This window comes from Podarcis cretensis (assembly GCF_951804945.1).
Source record: "Podarcis cretensis genome assembly, chromosome: 2".
Classification (NCBI taxonomy): Eukaryota; Metazoa; Chordata; class Lepidosauria; order Squamata; family Lacertidae; genus Podarcis; species Podarcis cretensis.
In genome coordinates this window covers 51,418,612-51,437,386 of record NC_137171.1, presented here as the reverse complement: position 1 = coordinate 51,437,386, position 18,775 = coordinate 51,418,612, and the positions used below count along the sequence as shown (strand labels likewise).

Genomic DNA, 18,775 nt, shown 5'->3' with positions numbered 1-18,775 from the left:
TTATACACTGCCTTTCAGAGCTATGCAGCTTATGCCAGGCAGTTGCTATGAAGCAAATTAAAATACAAAATTCACCAGGATATAATAAATCTAAAAAACCAGCAGTAATATAGTAAATAGATGCTGTAGTAAATAAATAAAGCTGTGTACACGCTCCCATTTATTCTGCAGACAGTGCTCTCCCCCATCGTTGGTTTGGGAAGCGGTGTACACACTTTAGCCAAATCCATATCTATCCTGTTATGTATGAAATACTGTGCTTTGAGAAAAAGTCTTAGCTGTGTTTTTAAGCTGGTAACATGAACACAGCTCAAGAGTTTAATCAAAGGATGGTAATTATGTAATATTGCATAGGTGATCACACTCCATTCTGAGTGGCACTAGCTAAGGGTTTGTGCTGATACAGTTTGCAAAAAACAGCAGGAGCCCGCGGCTGAAATTGCAATTCAGGTGTTTCTCTGGGTTCTGCTCCAGAATGATCATTCCCAGCCAGCTTCAAAAGCATTGTGATGTTTTATTAGCATGGAGGTGGAGGTGAGTGCTTGCCTGGAGGTGAGATGGCAAAGGGTTGCAAGCAGTAATCAAAGAGGAGGCTTTTTGCAAGAATATTAAATGTGACAACTGGCACTTAATGACTCGCTGTGTAACCATGGCAGGAGGAGATGAAAGCAATTAGCCTCTCATATATGAGCCACAACAATATTCCGAACTAATAATCAGCTATTGAAAGTACTGTATTTAATCCCCTGACATTCCTGGTTCAATCAACTGCTTTTCAGCCCCCTCATCCCCTCAGTTTCAGATCTCATTTGAATGGTGGATAGAACAAAGATGGGAGGTGAACTAATATTTTCAAAGAGGCAGGTAAAAAATATGGATGGACAAAGAACATGTCTCTACTTCCCTTTCCGGGCAAAGTTAATAAGCAGTTTGGGTGAAAATTATTGTTGTTGTTTTTCCCTCCTGCAGTAGCACAACAAGAGATTTTCATATATGAGAATGGCTGATTAATAATACACTGACATTGACATGCATGTGTGAGCTCTCAAATGATCAAAGGTACGGTGATGTTGTGTTGTAACATTTCCCAACTAGTCACTCAAATTATGATATATATTTTTTGTATCTTGGAAACAATTGATTGTTTTTCTTTTAACCCCTGTCTTTTTAAACCATCTGCTCCACCACCACCACCACCACATTATGATCTATTAGCTTTATTTAAGAACATAAGAACCACCTTGCAGGATGAGGGCAGTGGTCCATCTAGTCCTGCATCCTGTTCTCACTGTGGCCAGCCAGATACCTACAGGAAGCCCCCAAAGTAAGACCTGAGCACAACAGCACTCTCCCTCCTGTGGTTCCCAGCAACTGATGCTCAGAGACATATTGCCTCCCACTGTGGAGACAGAGCATAACCATTGTGGGTAGTAGGCAATGATGGCACCCTAAAGGCTAACAGCTTTATTGTGGCATAAGCTGTTGAAGCTGGCATTAGTTCACAAGAAACTGTTAGGCTGTGTTCAGTGGTGTTGCTCAGCTGATGCTGGCAAGGCTTCATGTAGTCATTCTACGTGCTCTCCCTCTAGCTAGGAAGTAGACATCCCCCCCATTTTGTTTCCATTTTTAAGAAAAAGAATGCAAATTCAAGGCAAAGCCTGGCCTTTGTGAAACAATCAATCAATGTGAAACAATCACTTTAGGCAGCAAATTCTAGAGGGGCTACCAATCATCTGGTGCTGATTTACAGAGGATGAGGGGCTGTAGAGAAGAGAGGGGCTCCCCAAAAATTGCTGTCATCCTAATTCTTCTGATAGAAATCTTACAGGAATCAGCTGAGCAACCCCATTGGATAGAGTCCTAACCATTTTTGTGTGTGGAGCAGAGCCCACTTCAACAGCTTATGCCACAATGAAACTGTTAGCCTTCCAGGTGCCGTAAGACTCCCTTTTTGTTTCTACAAGGTGGGGGGTATATGGGGACTCTGTTTTCCGAGCCCCTGCTGTGTTGCATCTGTTCCACATTCTGAATAAACCGCAGAGTTGTTTATTGTCGATGGGGGAGAGAGAAGATCCCTTAACTCTAAATTCTAAGGTATATGTTGTTTTTTTAAATTCCTCCCCCACCCTCTTCAATTTGTCTGCAGGGTTTTTCTATTTCCCTGGCATATTGGCACCACCAAGTGGTGATGTTCTAATCTGCCATGGAATTAGTGCTAAATGCTTGGAAGAGGATAAAGAAACGACTTCTCAAAATATGAGGAGCGCAAACTGAATGGCGCACAAACTGGTCTTGTTTTCTGCTGCAGAGCCATGGAAGTTACTGTAAATAAATAAGAATTTTATGGCAAGCCAACATCTCCTGCCTCAAACTGAAAAATGGGAACTTCCCTAAACCTTTCTTAACAGACAGTATTGATATACTGCACAAGACAAATGTCATCTGTGTACTGTGAGGTTCAACTTTATTCTAATGATGCTCTGGCCGTTTTCACACCTGCATGTGGATGAGGGCTGGCCATGATCACTATTTCCCTGTATGCAAAAAAGATTGCATGAACTCACCCTCTGCCTCATTATAAATGTGGAGGCTTAAACTTTCCCCCTTTCCTCATTGAGCATTATTGACATGAGAACTGCTGAAACTTGAGTCCAAAACAATATTGATCAGGATGTCTTTACTGGGCATTTCCAGCATGCCACAGAGTGAGTGCAGAGTAGACCACACAGATGGAAACACTGAAGAGATGCAAAGAGATCTTTCTAAGGTTTAATAACAAAACACCTCTAATGTGCATCTTACATAGTTTCTATAATCATCACCCATCCATCCACCAGGGGGGTAAGATACAGAGTAAAGCACATTATATACCATTCACAATTGCTGACACAGCTAATTACAGTGACTTATCTGCACCTGCTACACTGCTACACAGCTGAAAAACTAGGTGAGGAGTTGCACTCTGGCTTTTAAAGTGATATACACCCTATGGAGGGTGGGGAGGGCTCTTCCCCCTGCAAGCCCATTCTCCACCTTGGGCCTGGGGGCGGGCCCCAGACTCCACCTCAGCATATAAGGCTCCAAGGAGGCCTCGGAACATCGCTGCTGCCGCTTTGCCGTGCGTTTGTGGGGAGGGCTCTTCCCCCTGCTAGCCCATTCTCCATCTTGGGCTTGGGGATGGGCACCATACTCCACCTCAGCATAAAAGACTCCAAGGAGGCCCGGGACACTGCTGCTGCCGCTTTGCCGGTGAGTCTTGGGGAGGACCGCTCCCCCTGCAAGCCCATTCTCCATCTTGGGCTTGGGGACGGGCCCCACACTCCACCTCAGCATATAAGGCTCCAAGGAGGCCTCGGAACATCGCTGCTGCCGCTTTGCCATGCGTTTGTGGGGAGGGCTCTTCCCCCTGCTAGCCCATTCTCCATCTTGGGCTTGGGGACGGGGCCCATACTCCACCTCAGCATAAAAGACTCCAAGGAGGCCTGGGACACTGCTGCTGCCGCTTTGCCGGTGAGTCTTGGGGAGGACCGCTCTCCCTGCAAGCCCATTCTCCAAGGAGGCCTCGGAACATTGCTGCTGCCGCTTTGCCGTGCATTTGTGGGGAGGGCTCTTCCCCCTGCAGGCCCACTCTCCATCAGGCCAGGGGGCGGGGCCCACGCTCACCACCGCCGCAGCTTCGGGGACACTGGTGCTGCTGCAGTGGTTGTTTGAAGTGTTCTTATATGTTTTAAACTGTTTTTATTTTTTTGCTTTGTTGTACCACCATAAGCGGTGGTTTTTATCCATGTACTTTTATTTTGTTTTGATTTATTTTGGGTTGGGGTGGGGTGGTTGGGGAGTGGGGTGGGGATTGGTTTTGTTTTCGTGTAATTGTTTTTGTTTGTTTGCTTTTATATTCTGTAAATGGAGGTGAGTATGAGGCTTGGGATTCCTACTGTGGAGGGGCGAGGGAGGTATGGCAGTGGGGGCAGATGTCATAGGCGAAGGGGATCGAGATACGGATATGCTCATACCCCTTCCAATCTGCGCCCCATCCCGAGAGACGAGGGTAGGGTGAGCAAGGATTACTCACCTCCGTCACTGGTGTTGTGCAATGCCAGGTCTATAGGCAACAAAACCGCCACCCTGCGAGATTTCTTCACCTCGCAGGGGGTTGACCTGGCATGTGTGACTGAGACCTGGGTGCGCGAAGGGGATACTGTTACCTTACGAGAGATGGCGCCCCCGGGTTTCTCCGTCCTTCACCAGTCGCGAACTGTGGGCCGGGGGGGAGGGGTGGCGTTATTAATCCGGGAAGATTGTTCTTTCAGGGCTCTACCATCGCCATCGATCCCTGGCATTGAATGTGTTGGCCTAGTGTGGGGCTCCGAGGTGAGCTTGGCTGTCTGGCTGGTGTACCGGCCACCTAGCGCACCAGCAGCCACCCTGTCAGGCCTGCTGGAGGCAGTGGCTGGCTGGGCCTTGGAGTTCCCTAACCTATTGGTATTGGAGGACTTCAACATCCATGCTGATGCCACTCCCTCCTCACAGGCTCTGGACCTGGTGTCTTCCATGGCGACACTAGGGCTCTCCCAGTTTGTTTCGGGCCCCACACATCAAGCAGGCCACACGCTGGATTTGATCTTTGGCATCGGTATAGATGTGATCATGTTTCCTTCAATGAAGGTGCCATGGTCTGATCACTATGCTCTGAAAGCCAGGATTGACGTTCCACCCCCACCCTGCTTGGGTGGCGAGCCAATTTGGGCTCACCCGCAGAGGCTGATGGACCCTGATAGATTCCGTCAAGCCTTGCGGGACCTTTCTCCCCCTGGCGACTCATTGACTGAGCTTGTTGAGGCCTGGAATACCCAGCTCCTGGCAGCCATCAATGAGATCGCACCTAAGCGCCCTCTGCGACCCCGCAGAAACCGGGCTCCCTGGTTTACCGAGGAGCTCCGGAAAATGAAGCGGGACCTCAGACGGCTAGAGCGAGTATGGCGGGGTGCCCGTGACGGAGCTTCAAGAACATCTTATAGGGTTTTTATGAAAACCTACGAGATGGCAATGAAGGCAGCTAAAAAGTCCTACTTCTCAGCCTCCATTGCATCCGCTAGCTCTCGCCCGGCGCAATTATTTAGTATAATTCGGTCTTTAACGTCCCTCGAAGGACAGCCAAATTTAAATAACAATCTGACACACAGCTGTGAGGCATTTGCGAGCTTTTTTGCGGAGAAGGTCTTGTTGCTCCGCCATGACCTCCCTGCCAATTTGGATACAATAAAGGAACTGGAGGCCCCTCGACTGTCCTCGGGTTCAGTATTGGACCACTTTGACTGGATATCCCCAGCTGATGTAGACAGACTCCTCCGAGCTGGAAAGCCCACCACCTGTCCTCTCGACCCGTGCCCGTCCTGGCTGATTAGAGCGTGTCCAGACGAGGTGCGGGCCCCCCTGGGGGATATCATCAATCTGTCCCTTGGCACCGGGACATTCCCAGGGGAACTGAAGGAGGCAGTGGTGCGCCCGCTCTTAAAGAAAACATCATTAGATCCCTTAGATCTATCCAATTACCGCCCGGTTTCGAATCTTCCATTCCTGGGTAAGGTGATTGAGAGAGCGGTTGCTGAACAGCTTGGTAGGTTTCTGGATGAAACATCAGCTCTGGATCCATTCCAGTCCGGCTTCCGCGCTGGTCATGGGATCGAGACGGCTCTGGTCGCCCTAACAGATGATCTCCGCAGGCAGCTGGATCGAGGCGGGTCGGGGCTGCTGATTCTTCTAGACCTGTCAGCAGCCTTCGACATGGTCGATCACGAACTCCTGGACCACCGCCTTGCCGACGTGGGGATCCAGGGCACAGTCCTTCAATGGCTGCGCTCATTTCTCTCTGGTCGGGGACAGAGGGTGGCGCTTGGGGGGAATTGTCATCCCGCCACTCCTTGGTGTGTGGTGTGCCTCAGGGTGCAATACTCTCCCCGATGCTTTTTAACATCTTTATGCGCCCCCTCGCCCAGCTTGTCTGGAGTTTTGGGCTGGGCTGCCATCAGTATGCTGATGACACCCAACTCTATTTGTTGATGGACGGCCACCCGGACTCGGCCCCAGACACACTGATCAGATGCTTGGAGGCTGTGGCTGGATGGTTACGTGGGAGCCGGTTGAAGTTAAATCCTTCGAAGACAGAGGTCCTCTGGCTGGGACGGGACGACATGGGACTGAGGGGGCAACTCCCATCTCTTGCGGGGGTGCAATTAGTGCCAGCACCGTCCGTTAAGAGTTTGGGTGTAATCTTCGATACCTCCCTCTCCATGGAGGCGCAGATTGCAGCTATAACAAAGGCGGCATTTTTTCATCTCCGCCAAGCTAAGCAGTTGGCTCCTTACCTCTCTCGCCCTGACCTAGCCACTGTGATCCACGCGACGGTCACCTCCAGACTGGATTATTGTAACTCGCTCTACGTGGGGCTGCCCTTGAGACTGACCCAGAAACTCCAGCGGGTGCAGAATGCCGCAGCGAGACTCCTTACGGGGTCTTCGCTTAGAGATCACATTCATCCGGTGCTATACCAGCTGCACTGGCTCCCGGTGGAGTACAGGATCAGGTTTAAGGTGCTGGTTTTAACCTTCAAAGCCCTATACGGCCTAGGGCCCTCGTACCTACGGGACCGCCTCTCCTGGTATGCCCCACAGAGGAACTTACGATCTTCAAATAAAAACACCTTGAGGGTCCCAGGCCTCAGAGAGGTTAGGCTGGCCTCAACTAGAGCCAGGGCTTTTTCGGCTGCGGCTCCAACCTGGTGGAACGCTCTGTCACAAGAGACAAGGGCCCTGCAGGACTTGACATCTTTCCGCAGGGCCTGCAAGACAGAGCTATTCCACCTGGCATTTGGTCAGGGCGCAGCCTGACCCCCTCCTCTGGCAATCTTTACAAAACTTTAGTTTATGGTTGCCATCAATTTTGATTTTAATTCATTTTTATAATGTTTTATAATGTCATACTGTTTTAGTGTTGTTAGCCGCCCTGAGCCCGGCTTCGGCTGGGATATAAATAAAATTTATTATTATTATTATTATTATTATTATTATGGAGAAATAATGAACCCTAACATTTAAGCAAACTATTCAACAGTCTTGGGCCTCTCTGGATCTCCTTTTTTATTATCATTTGTGCTTATGGTGGTATCAGGGCAGTTATACATGACCCTGCTTTCAGTACTGTTTGTGCCTCCAAAGATTTTGAGGCAGGCATGTAGCTTCATTTCCAATTGGTGCATATGCCATACCACCCTGCTAAAATCCTTAAACTTTTTATTTTTTACTGTAGCTACTTTGCTTTAATTTTATTTTTTTGCCCCACTTTTGTTACACCAAGAATGTCCTGCCAGAGGACATTAATAAAACAACATTGGGGGAACATCACAGAACAATGAAGAAATGATTGAGCTTGTATATATAAAAGTGCTTGTATATATGCTTGCATATATGAAAGTGCTTGTATATAAAGTTTTATATGACTTGAGACCCAAGCTGTTGGGTTTCCATATGCTCCAACCCATAGCTTATGGTCTGTGGTAAAGGCCTTTCTAAGAGCACCACTGCTACAAATGGCAAGGAGGGTGGGCTTTCTCTGTGGCAGCATCTTGTCTTTGAAACTCCCGCCCAGAGGAAATTAGGCAGTCCCCATCCCTGACCATATGCAGGAGGAACTTAGACCTTTTTAGTTGTAGCTTGTTAAGGGTACTGGGAACTGTAGCTCTGTGAGGTATAAACTGCAGTTCGCAGGATTCTTTGGGAGAAGTCAAGTGCATATTGGATGTGCTTTGAATTTATAGTGCGGCTATTCCCCTGCAACTTCAGCAGGCCCAAAGGCCATCTGGGCACTGTCTTCCCCATTATGGTGAGATTGTTTTTGAATTTCTATTTCAATTATAGTAATTATTTCTAAATTTGCATCTGTACACATATAAAATTGGCATATGCAAATCTTCATCTTTTTTTAGTGAGGCATTTCCTCTCCTTTGGGAATGCAGAAGTGGTCACACTACTTTGGCTGCAATCCCGCTGGAACGGAGCATGTTCAAGTCCCATTCATGCACTTCAGTGGGAGCATTTGGCCCAAGCTTAATTTTCAGCTTAATTACATTTTTGGAACAGTGCTGTATGATTAATGAGATCCCATTTTTGTTTGGGAATGGTTTTCCTTAAGTTCCCTGGACAGTTTTGCATGCATATACTTTATTCTAAGTTCTCTTCATTCATTGCCCTATCATCTGTTCACTTAATCACAACTGAACGGGAGAGTTTCTTCCACTGAACTTCTTTTCTTTACATCTTGTATATGCAGCAGTAGGATTATAACAGTTTGGTGTCCTCTGCACCATTGGCCAGATTGAACTATGCCATTATGGTAGCCTTTCTCAAGCTTGGGTCCCCAGACATTGTTGCACTACAACTCCCATCATCCTGCTAACTAGGGATAATGGAAGTTGTAGTCAAGCAACAACTGGGGACCCAAGCTTGAGAAAGGCTGTGTTATTGTATACTTGCTTATGTTTGGGTTCAGGGGGCATACAGTAGCTCAGCTCTCAGAAAGTGTCTGTAATCAGGTGGATGCACCAAAATCTTGACTGAATAGCAGTGTGTATTCCAACTGCAGCCTGAAACATAACTGAATGGAGAGAGTCAAATAATGAGAGGTATATATATACCCTGAGATATTCAGGAGGGACAGGAAGTAACATTCTTAAATATATTGGCAATATATCACAGTCACATAATGTCCAAATTCCAGAGGGGTAGCCACGTTAGTTTGTTGCAGCAAGAACAACAAAAAGTCTTTTGACACCTTAAACGCGAACATTTTTTTAATGGCATAAGCTTCTTTGAACTAGAGTCCACCTCACCAGATGCACAATGTGTAATTCTTGCTGGTCAGTTATATATCTACATAAGGGTGTAAAGAGAAATGTTAAAGTTGGAGTTAAATGACAATGAATTCAAAAAGTTCCATCTGTGACCATTCCGTTAAATATATGCAAACTGATCCTTCACAGCATCAGCAATTGGCAACAGCACCCTCATCTTAGACAATACAACTGGAGTTTAAATTATTAAAAGTGAGTGCAGATACCCTTCACAACAGCAATGGTGTTGATGGGGATAACAGCATCATCTTAGCACTGCTGAGTACATTTAACAGCAGCAGCAGAGCAGAATACCACTGTCTCTATTCAGACCCAAATGAACAGAATTGAACTTTTTGACAATTCAGCAATTTCATGCTGGAGTTTCCATTGGACGTTCCTTTGGTCCTGCCCTAACTACTCAGGGTGATATTTGAGCAATAGAATGTTCGTTAATAATGCAGTTTATGTGAGGGAAGTGGAACATAAGAATGGATAGAGGAAAAGAGACTTGGAGGAGCTATGTACTCTTGCCATAAAGAGCAGAAAAGGCAAGATAGGGGATAGGTGAGCTCTAGGATAGATCTAGGTAGGGCTGGAGGAGAACTTTGCCTGAAACCCTGGAGAGCCACTGCCAGTAGACCATACTGATCTAGATGAATCAGTAGCGGGCTGAAAAAGGAACCTAAAGGAACGGTGAGTAAAGAAGGCAGGGAGTGGTGGTGGTGGTTTTTTTAATAAGCTGTAGGAAGCAATTGTCCTAAAGGCAGAAAGGATTGCATGCTGTCAGCAGAAGTATACAGGCAAAGAACAGGACCAAGCATCAAGAAGAGCAAAAATGTATTGAGAGATGTACTTATGAGTCAGTCTTTATGGCTGTTCTGAATGGTTTCATGCATGCTCTTGGATGCTGCTCAGTTCTTTAGATTGCCCTCCTTGCTGTTGGGAGGGATCATTTGGCCCTAGAGCAAAGGCAGGTTTGCATTAGGAGCCATCAGTGGTCAACTATAGGCAAGCTTTTGTTTTTGGGTCTGACTCAGTGAATGAATTTGGCCAAGTGTCATTCATGGGTCAGGAAGCATGGCCATGGGAGGTCATGGAACCTAAATCTCTCACTGGGTTACCCAGAGCAGCAGATAGCTAGAATTCCAGCTCAACATCTGATTTTTTGCTTCATGAGACAGATGTTTAGGGCAAAAGCATCTGTTGTGTTTTCGCTCTCTCACTCTGCATCTCTTCTTCTCATTCCTCGTTCATGCACAACAGTAAAAAGAAAAAGAAAAAAAAGAATTAGGTTGTCAAACACTTATTCGTTTCCATCACAATCCGATGAATGGAATTTTTACATCATTTGCTGTAGTTTTACGGGATAATAGTGTTCACTGAGGAGGAGAAGGTGATAGTTTATTTACCCTTTATACAGTGAAGAAAAGGTGAAACCAGAGAAAGAATGTATGGTTGTGAGTGGTTCACCTGCATAGAGAACTAGGCACATCTGCTACAAAATTTGGTTGATTTTTATACCAGTTTAACACTCATGACTTGCATAAATAATCCTAGGACCTGCAGCTTGCTGAGGCTGCTAATTATGTCATATTTATTAAAGTATTTTCAACGCCAGTCTTCAGCCAAAGAAAGCTTCCAGGGTGGTTTGCAGAAGTCAATGGCAGGACAAATCTTAACATCAGATTTATAATCTGAAAGTGGCGCAAAGGGGAAAAAGAGAATAGGAGATAGGAGCAGGGAAAGCCAACTCAAACACTAGTTCTTATTTATAAAGCTTTAACAACAAGCTGGAATGGAAACAGTTCAAAGAGAGCATGAGCCAAATGTGGCTGGTATCTCAGTTGAGCCAATGGAGTGGCCCTGTTTCCCTTCCTCCCCCTTGATTGCAGTCTGATGGAATAGCTGCTGTCAGGTGACAGCTGAGGGAAAAGGAAAGCTGATGATGCCTTCAAAGATCTATAAAGAGAAAATTTATAGCCCCTTACATTTCCCTGGAGGGTGAGAGAATAGCAATTAAACTATTTTAGATGTAGATGGGCCTTAAGCATTTAGTTTTCAGCAAAGTCTTCATGCTTTGGGGAACAGAACAGCCCTTCACAAAATATTAGCGGTCATTCTCTGTGTCATAAAGGGATTGTGATCTTCTGAAAATCTGATTTGAAAGCTCTATGGTTACAAAAATAAAACAAAGCAAGTTAACAATGGAATTTTTTTTTTAAGCTTTCATATATTAATGTAAATCCTTTCAAACGAGATAGCTGAAAAATTTAAAAGTAAACTTACCCCAGTATTTGAAGATAAGGCAAATCATAACCAGTTTATTGAAAAGATTTGGTACACTGAGAGAAAACACAAGGTTTGAAATATTAATTTCAAAAAGCAAACACTCAAAAGGAATCATAGGAGATATATCTAAAATAACTGCAGAACTGGAATCATCCCAGCCAAGATGTCAATCAAAATGGGATGCAGATATGCCTAGCAATACATCTCAAGAGAAATGGGCCTGGTTCTGGGAGAAACATTTCCAAATTTACACTTTGTAGGAGTTTAAAATCTATAAAATCATGACTCATTGGTATCTGTCTCCAGATAGACTGCATAAAATATATCCAACAATAAATAATTGGTGTTGCAGATGCTCCAAATGTGACTATTTGTCATGTACTTGGAGGAATGTCCGATTATTAAATTATTTTTGGAGTCAGTATTAACAGAAAGCGATAATGTCCTTGGCTAAGTCCACCCCATGAATCCTATTCTAACAATATTTGAATATCTCAACATCATCATTCTGGAGTCAAAAACTGGTAGCCTATTTATTAACTGCAGCAAAAATTTGGGAAATGACCTTTATAACTAAAGTTACAACTCTTAATAAGAGTAAGAGAAGACATACAAATAGAATATAATTCTACCAGAAAATAGAGTTTGTTTCTACTATATGCAAGGTGCAAGAGCAAATAAATCATTATTCCCTGTTAAGGGGCATATAGGCATTAGAGAAAACTTTATACATTTAGTACAGATTAAGCATTTTATTGTGTTTTGAAGAAGCTTGAAATGTCTGATATAAGGATTTTTGTACTTATATGCATTATATTTACTAAGTTATCCACCTAACTTATGAATTAAGCTGTCAGCTGTGTATGTAATATTGTCTTCTTCTTATTCTCCCTTTTGTAATCTACCTTGCAAACTCAGTGATCTGTAACAAATAACCTTTTTTAAAAAAAGAATAACAAAAAGCTGTTGCACAAAGGGGGGGGGGGGTTGTGACAAACTGAAAATATATGAGGAAAGTGCCAAAAGTTGAATATTTAAAGAAAAAAACATTCGAGTTGGAGAAATGCCACACATCATTCTGACCTCTTTTGCTTTTAAATGAACATTCTCATTTTCTATGAACACATTATGTCAGGCACGTCAAACAGGCAGATCGTGATGTACCGGTAGATGACCGGACATCTGTGGTAGATCACTGGCTCACCCCAAAGAAACTGAACAAGTTTTGTTTCCCTAAAAAAAAGTCAACATTTTTGCCCTGCACCCCAAAAACCCAGATCTTTCCTCCTCCCTAAAAAGCCCAATAACGTTGACCTGAACCCCCTAAGAGGAGATAGATCACTGCCAGTCTTTAACTCTGTGCATAGATTGCAGTCTCTTGGGAGTTGGCCACCCCTGCAGTATGTCATTGGCATACACAGAATGTGCCTAATCCACATTTTTTTAAGATCTAAAACAATTTCATTCATATACAGCAACAAGGCACAACAGTTTATCATTTTAGTTATTGGATTATTGCCTTAAACACATGCACACACACAATTCCACTAATGCCCATGTAGAGAAGACTAGTTTCAAATAATTTAGAATACTAAAAGCTTGATCCTTTTCGTTGTTATCATCATTATTGTTTTTTTAAAAAAAACAGTCTTGATTGCTTCACAAGTTTCATGGTGTGGGAAACTTTAATATGATGGAATTCATACAAATAGACATGGCATCAAAGTGTCTGACGTTATGCCTCCTTTGGGAGGAAAGGCAGGTTCAAAATTTAATAAATAAAATGGCACCCTGGGACACAAAGTCATTTAGCTAGGAATGAATGAATCATGTTGCTTCTGCGTCAAAACTCACTGGCACACTGTATTTTTGTTTTTTCCTGAATTTGGATATCTACCTTTTAAATCTGGATTCTGGAGGGTGGGGTAGTCAGTTGATCTTCCTCTTCCTTCATTAAGAACAGATTTATTGTACCAACATAGGTTGATGCAGCTATCTGTTTATGCCAGCATGCTGCTGCGCCTTGGTTAAAGCATAAGTCATGCCTAACAGAGGGCATTGATGAGAACATTTCTAGACACATGAATGACTATGAAGGCCTCCCCAAATATTTTTGAGTGGACCTCAGGATTTACCATCAGAAATATGCGTATTTCCTGAATTTGATGCATAGTTTGGGAATGGTATTATATTTCCTGCATCTGATGTATATTTTGTGAACTTTATACATTAAATTTATGTATATTTCCTGAATTTGATGATATACTGTGTCAACTATATAAAGGACTGTGTATATGTATGACTTCATTTCCACGGGGGCTAGAGAAACTTATCTTAGGACCCCACAGGTTGAAAACATGTAATGTAAAACTAAGGAGTACAAAGGCTTAAATCTAGATCTTAAGGGGAACTTGCTTTGCTAAGTTCACACAGCAAGCATTCAATTTTTGGCCGCTCCAGCTGTTACCTTATCCCAGCCTTTCATGCTACTTGACTACACTAGCATCCATTTATTCCAAGTTCACAAAGGACCTATCTCAAATCTATTACCTATCATTGGAGTGATGCCCCAGCATGGTTGTAAGATCAGTGTTGCTGTTCCAAAATAACATCTGGACGCTATCCTCCTATTCTCTTAGTCTGCAGTGGAGGTTGCAATTGTTACCATTAAGTAGATTAAAATAACCGAATGTGTATTTGTTTTAAAACTTTTCTGAATTGCCCTTTCATTTAAAAATAAATAAATCCAGGGTGGTTTACAATAGTTCATACAACACAATAAAAGAGCAATAATCAATAATGTGGTTAGGGGGAGTAAAGGCAGTGCTAAAAACAGTTGCAACAGAAGTGAAACACCAGAGGTTTAAAGTATGAGAAAAGGGGAAAACATAGTACTTTAAAAAGATTATGATATCCGTCAGGTGAGCTTCTCTAAGGTGAGAATTTCAAAAGTTGGGTACCACAGGCAGGAGCACCACAATGCATGTTGTTTGTCATTGCGTTCCTCAGTACTATATATATTTTTTTATGCATCAAAGGCTGCCATTCTAGGCATGCTTAGCTGGGAGTAGGTCTCACTGACTTACTTTCAATGGCAGCCTGTAGAGTGATTCGCTAAACAAAACTGGCACCATTCCTACCCATATGTTTACATGCTGCAAATGGCCTCCACTCTCACCCCCCCCCCCAAGTTAGTATGTTTGGACCCAATGCACATTGGTTTCAGCTTACCTACTTTTGCCATTTAATTGTTCCAATTATCACCCAGTTTGGAGAGCTTCTTCTGGAGCTCTTTGCTTTTATGTTTTTTACCAGCCTAAATAATTTGGCGTCATCAGCCCACAGTGAGGCATTCTTTGCCATGGACACAAACCACATGCTCAAGATGCTTTGCAGGGCGTGAATGTACATGGGATATTCCTACACTGAGAGAAGAAAACCTCAATGAGAGACTGTCTTTGAGACCTTTGGAAGAAAGGTTGTATTGGTCTAAGACATGCTTAGACAACACTGGGAAACCTGCAGCCCTCCAGAAATTGTTGGACTCCAACTCCCATCAGCCCCAGCCAGCATGATCAATGGTCAGGGAAGATGGAAGCTGTAGTCCAGCAACATCTAGAGAACCATAGATTCCCCATCTCTGGTCTAACGTATATGGAAATTAGAAGAGAACAATGATTAACTCATTTCCACCCCTCTCTTCCATAAGTATGAAATGCTTTCACAGATGTGGACCACTGTTACCACTGTTACAGTTGTAATAACTGAAAATCAATCCTTAGAAAGATTAATAAAGGAAGGCAGAGTATTGAGACAAGAATTTATTAGAACTGAATATGAGACTGGGTCCAATTATTAAGAAGCAAAAAAGAGAGAGAAAGAGATAAAAAGAGAAAGTAATATACAGTACTGAGAAATTACAGATAGCAGTTGCATTACGTAACTCAAGATTCCGGCATGCTATTGCTTGAACGTATTAAAGCAGAAACGTGTTTAATTAAAATGCACAAAAAGATACAAGCAGGATGTCAATGTAGTGCTGCAGGGGAATACAAAAAGGTTGTCTTAATTATCTCCGTAAACTTGACAAGCGTATGTCCTAATTTGCATCAATATTGTAGCAACCTTAACATCATAGTGGTGCTTCTCTTCTGGGTGACCTATGGAACCCAGCTGCAGCAGAGAGGTCATGGCCTTGGAACTCCTATACTTTTGAGCTCCTGTCTGCATAATATCAGCCAGTTTGGGGGGCAAATAGTCTAACATTTCTCCAATGAAAATAGGGACACCCTAAGGAAAAGGAAGACATTCTGGGATCAAATCAATCAAAAAATGGGATGGCTTCTGTAAATCTGAGGCTGTCCCTGGAAAATAGGGACACTTGGAGTTTTTGTTGTCCTGCTATTCAATACAATTTCACCAAACATCATAGCTAAATCAGGAACAGCAAACCTACAGTATATGGTGCAAAATATCCCATTCCCTCTTGCACAGAGCATTCATTGATGATATAGAAGTGCTTTGAATCCCAAGACATTGATTGCCATTAGGTAAGCCATTAGGTCTGTTCACAATTTTTAAATTTAACCTGCTATCCATACTCCTGTGCTATATCATTCTCCTACCATTGATTATCCAACCCAGTTCAACCCAGTTGTTTTTCCTCTCTCAGAAAGTTCCTTCATAATCTTAGTCAGTGTCTTTTTGTGCAGGATCAGCCCCATAACGCAGCTAGGGCTGATGACAGTTGCGGTTCAAAGCATCCAGAGAGGACCAAGCTGGGAAATGCTGAGTTGAGGCAATGCATTAGATATGGCAGACCAAACAAACCCTGTATGTGAGGTCTTGCTTTTGTTGAATTTGGATTCTCATTTTGTTGAATGTTGGTTTCTCATTACAGACCCACTTTGGGGTTTGAAAGAAACATTAGAAGTTGTTATGTGATGCCACCAAAATCAGTGTCGTGAATGTGGGCAGAAGTACAAATGTTAACTGCGACACATCACCCTTTGGGTGCTTCCATGCACCAAGCTGACCAGATTGTGTTTCTCTTTCCTCTGCAGAGATCCCTGGGTGCCCTGGAATGGTTGAAAGTTGAGCGGGTTAAGCTTTCGCCCTCCTAACCATTTGCAACTCTCAGAAGCTCATGAAGAGACAAGTCTAAGCTCTGCTTTACTTTTGTTGGCACAGAGGCACTTCGCATTCCTTTGCACAGGGATGAAAGGAAGGACAGCTAGCAAACCAAGTTTCCAGGCTGTGAAGCATAAGAAAACTGCAGTGAATGAACCATTTCGGGGATTCAGCTGTGAGAAGCCAAATCAGTTCTGTGTAACTACTGCTTGAGATAGGATTGGTGGAGCCTTCACAGTGAAATAATGAAAGGCTTCCCTAGAGCTGAAGAACATGAGTTTCCAGAAGTAGGGGAAGAGTTAATGATTTTATTAACTCACCCACACTGTCTCCGCTGGAAATATCCTCAAGGAGCTGAAAAGCTTTGGGAAGACATTTTCCCATCTTGTTGTTAGTCTACTTGCAGAAGGGACATCAAATATCTGGCTTCCTGGTGAAGCCAGCAGATTGTTGGATTGGGATGGGATCATTATGCAGCCGAAATGTGAAAAGAATTTGGGAAGTAATACACCGAGGAGCACTCTTGTAAAACCAAATTGGTTTGCAGTGCACATTCAAAGCTGGTTTCTGCTCCTGGAAGTATTTCGCCAACTTTTCCCCAAGCCAGCACCTGTCCCCATAGCCAAGTGGTTCCACAAAGACAGAAGTGAATAATCACAAAAAATGACTCAACGTTTACCAAGGCCCTTATTCAGAGGCAGTTCTCAGTAATATTTACTTCTGTGCAATTTCAAGAGACCCCAAGAGACCAAGATTGAAAGGCAGCTTCTCTCAAAAAATTTTTTTTAAAAAAACTTGTAAGCAACCAAACACCCCTCATATACTGTTCTTGAAGCTAAGCTTTCTGCATCAACCTCCTGGTATCATAGGATGCCTGCATTCTTCTTTTGGAATCTTGAGATGTCTGGCCTTGACTACTCAGCTCGCTCCAAGTGCTGATGATGTTTAACCCCTTCTGCCAGGAGACACTTGCAAGGCTTTGTAGGAAGGGGAAAGAAGCCTTGTTGAATACTTGGGAGAGACAGACCACTGCCAGAGAAGCTTACGCGAAGAGTCTGGAGTCAAAGTTGGATGGCCAAGGGTGGTTTCAGAAAAGGGGAGAATCTTTCAAGTTGTGGTTTTATAACAAAACTCAATTCGCTGTATATTACATTAACAACTCTGAGGTGTAAAAAAAAAAAAAAAGCTTTCAAATGTAATCTGTTTCAGCCTGGAAGGCAACAGTCAGCTTAAAAATGCAGAAGGAAAGATTCTTTATTTTGATGATTATGTTAAGGGCTTTGTCCCGTAAGATTTAAAAGATGCCTGGAGCCAAACCATGAATTATTGAGGCTTCTGTGTGTGTAGTGTCCTGTCCCTTTGACGCAGTGTGCAATATTGCTAAGGATCAAAAGACCTACTGTCTGCAGCAAAAGAGAAGGAGAAACCCATGCTATCAACTGCAAGGGGGAATGAAGCTATCCATCAGCAGAGAAGCTGGTGTTCTTGCCATTGTGCATGACAAGTGATTGTACTGCCGTTTGCTCTCATGGACTTTGTGCAAGCATGAGCCTCTTATTCATTGGACTGCTTTGAACCCATTGGATTCCTAAATATGTGCGGGGGGGGGGGGGGGAGAAGGGATTTGGGGTTCTGCAGGGCATGTTGCCTGTGAAATTAAGACTCACTGGGCTTCCATGTGTGCTGCTCTAAAGTTGTGGTGTCTATTTATTTATTTATTGGGTAAGGATGAGTTCTGGTTTCCTCATCTTCCTTGCTATGAGGGAAGATGGTGCAAAATCTCACAGAGCAATGGGTCACTGGCTGCTCCAAAATAAAAAAAGATGAATCCATTGTGTGATGGTGTCCAATATCTGCCATTTTCTTCTTACTTTGCTGGTCCAGAAGAGACCATGTCAGTATGCTGGTTCCTCCATAGTGCATTCTGTATCCATTTCTGCTTTCTTAGGTGCACCATGTGTAGCATAAAAAAACCAAATTTGATTTAACGCTTAGAGGTTCTTTACATGCTCTCTTTGTGTACAATCAGCTGGCCTAGAGCCTCAGTGGATATAAACCAGGTCAGCTTCACTACAGTCTCTCTGTTTATCTATGCATATTTCTCCAGTGGAGCCGCTCAACTGTAGCTTCATTTCATGCAAGCTAGTTGTGCATTTGCTGCGTAAGCAAACATTTTCATTGGCCACACTGGCATTTAACCATTATCATCTACTACTACTACTACTACTACTACTACTACTACTAATTATTACTATTATTATTATTATTTATTTATACCCCGCCCATCTGGCTGGGTTTCCCAGCCACTCTGGGCAGCTCCCAACAGAATATTAAAAACACAATAAAACATCATACATTAAAAACTGCCCTAAACAGAACCAAACTAGGCAAGACACAGAAGACCAGTGAACAGGATCTCCTGCTTAAATAAATACATAAAAGCAGGCACAGGGCGATCTTAATTGGGAC

At 43.5% G+C, this 18,775-nt stretch overlaps 1 protein-coding gene across 1 annotated transcript in view; it reads left to right on the top strand.

Moving 5' to 3' along the window:
- ADRB2 (adrenoceptor beta 2) overlaps positions 1–18,136 on the top strand; it is a 64,146-nt gene extending 46,010 nt beyond the window's left edge. Inside the window, exon 2 of the mRNA XM_079964848.1 lies at positions 16,240–18,136. Within this exon, the coding sequence (XP_079820974.1) occupies positions 16,240–16,274 (35 nt within the window). The 3' untranslated portion in view covers positions 16,275–18,136. The remainder of the gene's footprint in view (positions 1–16,239) is intronic.
- Positions 18,137–18,775: the final 639 nt, after the last annotated feature.